Here is a 1858-nt window from a genome sequence, read left to right on the forward strand (position 1 = left end):
TGACTTCCCTGGTGGTCTCCCATCCAAGTACTAACCAAAGAAAGGTGGTTTCCCATCTAGAAGAAGAAGAGTTTGGATTTGTACCCCAGCCTTCACTGCCCAAAGGAGTCTCAGAGCGGCTTACAAACTCCTTTCCCTTCCCCTCCCCACAACAGACACCCTGTGAGGTCGGTGGGGCTGAGAGAGCTCTGACAGAAAGGGCCCTTTTTCAAGAACAGCTCTTATCAGAACCACGGCTTGCCCAAGGTCAACCAGCCAGGTGCAAGTGGAGGAGTGGGGAATCAAACCCGGTTCTCCCAGATTAGAGTCTGCGCACTTAACCACTGCACAAAACTGGAAGGGCTTTAGTGCCGTAGAACCTACCTTCCAAAGCGGCCAGGTGAACTGATCTAGGTCACCTGGAGATGAACTGCAACAGTGGGGGGAGCACCAGCCGCCACCTGGAGGTTGGCAACCGTACCAGAATGGGGGGATGCGGTGGCGTGAGCGAGCTGGGGGGTTTTGTGCCCTGTGCCAAGGGGCTGGACTAGACGACAATGGGGCTCCTTCCACCTCTGTGTTTCTGTGTCCCTTGCGACCAGGGCCGGCTCCAGCTTATTTTGCACCCTAGGCGAGGATCCCTTATGCCCTCCCCCCCCCCTGCGCCCACCAATTTTAAAAAATAAATGCATTTTAGGAAGAATAAAAAACACAAATAATCAAGAAACTCCCAGAGTAAGGGGCCGGGTGGAGTTTGGTGGCCCTAAGGGCCGTCCCGCTCTAGGCGATCGCCTAGTTTGCCTAGTGAGTGAGCCGGCCCCTGCTTGCGACTGGGGTTTGTCTGACTGGCAAGATTTGAACGTCTGAAGGGGAGCCGGATCAGCTGGGCCCCGCTGAGTTCCCCGTTGCACCTCTCCAATCCGCGGACATGTGCAAAGCCAGAGCTTCCCCGAGATTGACAGAGGCCCAAGGGGTGGGACATCCCTTTTGCAAATTCCCAGGACGGAGGGGAGGGGAGGGGGGGGGAAGGAGGTGCTTGGTCTCCCTCGATTGACAGGCGGCCGCAAGGAGTTGCCTTCCCCGATCCACGTGACTCCGGCCGGGGCTGGCAGAAAAGCCGAAGGCAGCTTGCGGGGGATATTCATTATATTCAAATCTATTCATTTTCCAGGAGCCACTGCTGAGCAGCGAGGCGCAGCGGTCGCTCCCACAGCCCCTGCACTCCCCCGGGCCGCCGCCAGCGAGAGCCAAGCGGAGCGCCTCTTCCCTCCCCCCCCGGATCGTGGCCCCTCCGCGCGAGTTTCCCCACGGCTCTCTTGCTCCACGCTGGCTGTCAAGAACCATGGACTGTTTTTATGTGCCCTGTTCGTTGTCAGTGAGTAGAGCCTTCCCCTCCTTCCCCTCGCGCTTTCGCTCCGAGCCAAATGATGGACGGTGGCTTTAAAAAGTTGTTTTAAGAGTTTTAATAAGGAGAACGCGGGCGGCGCGACCGGGGGGTGGACGATTCTCTGGCAGGGATGATTCTCTGGCGGGGACGATTCTCTGGCAGGGACGTTTCTCCGGCGGGGACGATTCTCGAGTCTGTAGCGAGTGGCCTCCCCGATTGGGGAGTCTGTAATTCCTCCCGCCCCGGCCGCCGGCGCGCTTCCTCGGGAGTCAGCTCGCTCAGGCTGACTCGCGAGTAAGCCGGCTGCCGATTTGGGACTTTCTTCCCAAACTTCCCTTTCTTGGGCGGCGGGGGGGGGGAGGGAGAGAACCCGCCACCCCCAAAGCGCATCGCCTCTCTTTCCAGCCGCTTGGCCAGACTCCTGGCCCCCTCCCCCCGCGGCGATCCACGAAGCACTTGGTCGGGGGAGCCTTTGCCTTTACCTATCAGAAG

At 59.1% G+C, this 1858-nt stretch overlaps 1 protein-coding gene across 1 annotated transcript in view; it reads left to right on the forward strand.

Annotated features, from left to right (window-relative positions):
- Positions 1-1260: 1260 nt before the first annotated feature.
- BMP4 (bone morphogenetic protein 4) overlaps positions 1261-1858 on the forward strand; it is a 7991-nt gene continuing 7393 nt past the window's right edge. Inside the window, exon 1 of the mRNA XM_015420851.1 lies at positions 1261-1354. Within this exon, the coding sequence (XP_015276337.1) occupies positions 1335-1354 (20 nt within the window). The 5' untranslated portion in view covers positions 1261-1334. The remainder of the gene's footprint in view (positions 1355-1858) is intronic.

This window comes from Gekko japonicus, unplaced genomic scaffold (assembly GCF_001447785.1).
Source record: "Gekko japonicus isolate JY-2015 unplaced genomic scaffold, Gekko_japonicus_V1.1 scaffold495, whole genome shotgun sequence".
NCBI lineage: Eukaryota > Metazoa > Chordata > Lepidosauria > Squamata > Gekkonidae > Gekko > Gekko japonicus.